Genomic DNA, 2,076 nt, shown 5'->3' on the forward strand with positions numbered 1-2,076 from the left:
TCACTTTTATTTAAAAAAAAAGGAGAGAAGAGACAATCATTTTTGTTTAACAAATCGCATCTTTATAACGACCATGACTTCATAAGTCCAATAATCTAGGAATTTAATGAACTCTACCAATTTGAAAGTACCAATTTTAAAATAAAAGTATTCTCTTATATTCAATAAAGTAAGTATTCCATAGATATTACAATATTTGCTCAGAACTCCAACGAATGGGACAAGTCGGACGTTAGATCAACTGAAACCATTTGAGTTTTTGATTTGTAATCACCATTGGGTTGCCAATTCTTAGGAATAACGTTATTTGCAGTCACCCTTTTCTTGCCGGAAAGTGTTGTCAAACGAAGAGAAAAAGGAGCTTGGAGAGGGTCAGCACTATTCAGAGCCCAATCTACACCCCATACTTGCCTCATGTTTTGCCATGAATTAGAATTGGCCTGCACAAAATAAAAATGAAATGAATCCCTGATATAATCAGATATTCAAATAAATATAATATGAAGGATACGATACCTGTCGGAGCTCAACTTTCCCAAGACTACCATCTCCTCCTATATATTGAATAAATACAGAGAAATAATAATTATTGGCTCCTGCATCAACGTGGAAGTTAATATTCACTCCCGAATATTGGCAAGGTGTCCTGTACAACAAAGAGGAAGTGTTTCAGTCTGTGAATTATGTTTATCGTAGATTTCTGAAATCTACCATTTACATAAAAATATCTAATAAAAATAAATACATAATTTCACCTTTGGAATAATATAGGTATGACTCCAATTTTACGGAGATCTGCATCTCTCCCGGGAATTGCAATGCTGTTAATAGCGGCACCGCTGAGATCAAAGTGTGTTTTGCCACCTCCGCAGACTCCACCCTCTGGACATTCATCAGTAATAACCACAGTAGAGGGTTTTCCAGTACAAACATCTTTCTCCGTGCACTTTACCTGTTTACACACAACTCTTGAGAATCCTCAAGAAAGTAATTAACGTTACATCTAAAAATTGCAGCAACAGTTCAATCCATACTTTATAACAAGCTCCACAGCCTTTTCCGCGTTGGAATATCACTGGACTTCCTGCGGATACTATAGAATTGAAAGGGGGTTGTTTCACAATGCTTTGAAACCCACATGCGCCTCCTGTCAAAGAAAATTTAAACAAATTTAATTTTAATGATCATGAATGGTAGAATAAATTTTATCTATTTCTGAATTTAAATTTAATATATAATATATTTTTATATAAATCTAGTATATAATATATGTTGTGGATTGCAGATTCCAAAAATATAAACAAATATCATTACAAATTCCGGATTACAGAAAACTAATATGATTAAAAGGACTCATTACAATTACCTTCACTCCCAGCACCATATACATCTCCATACCAAGTAGCAGTGGCCGTCTTCCAGCCATCAGTGGCTGCTTCGGAGCGCAAGAATAGAGAGGTGAGAAGTACATGAATTAGAGAAGCAAAGGAAAGTCTCATTTTGGATGCCATAGAAGTAGACAACATAGACTGAGCTTCGAGAAACTACAGTGAACCAGAATCAAAGAATGTGAGAATTTTGCCACTGGAGCATCTCAAGCCAAGCCAACCGAAGCCCCCAACTGAAAATGGATGGAAAGAAGTCCCCAAGTCCAAATGTATGGCAATTCTCTCCTGCGCAGTGCCTCTTTTATAATAAGAAAACAAATCAAGCAAATACATTTGTTTGCCGAAAACCAGGAACAAAGTGCAATTAATAGCATGCAATTATCATAACAGCTCTAACGGTAGTCCGCTCTAGCGATAGGATGGCTCTATCAATTTACCCAATGGCTCAACCAGCACGTTTAGTTATCTAGGATAAAAGGATAAACAATTAAAAAAATCAATGTAATAATGCTAAGTAAATATTTGGTGCACTAAGCTAAGGATTGGTTAAGTGATTTTATCTTATCTATTTAAATAACATTTTATTCTTATCCAATAAATAAAATGAATGTCATTTGCCTAACACCATGATGCTTAATATTTACCATATAACCATTAGCTTAACACATGATACTTCATATTTACCATA

At 35.0% G+C, this 2,076-nt stretch overlaps 1 protein-coding gene across 1 annotated transcript; it reads right to left on the reverse strand.

Annotated features, from left to right (window-relative positions):
• Nucleotides 1-200: 200 nt before the first annotated feature.
• Nucleotides 201-1,511, reverse strand: LOC149263656 (putative expansin-B2). The gene is made up of 5 exons (XM_089389598.1): nt 1,367-1,511; nt 1,035-1,147; nt 756-952; nt 517-646; nt 201-440 (listed from the first exon to the last, which is right to left on the reverse strand). The coding sequence occupies exons 1-5, from the start codon at nt 1,509-1,511 to the stop codon at nt 201-203; spliced, it is 825 nt and encodes a 274-aa protein (XP_089245724.1).
• Nucleotides 1,512-2,076: the final 565 nt, after the last annotated feature.

This window comes from Pinus tabuliformis, chromosome 6 (genome assembly GCF_031772625.1).
Source record: "Pinus tabuliformis cultivar Carrire ecotype Pingquan chromosome 6, CPIR1, whole genome shotgun sequence".
NCBI lineage: Eukaryota > Viridiplantae > Streptophyta > Pinopsida > Pinales > Pinaceae > Pinus > Pinus tabuliformis.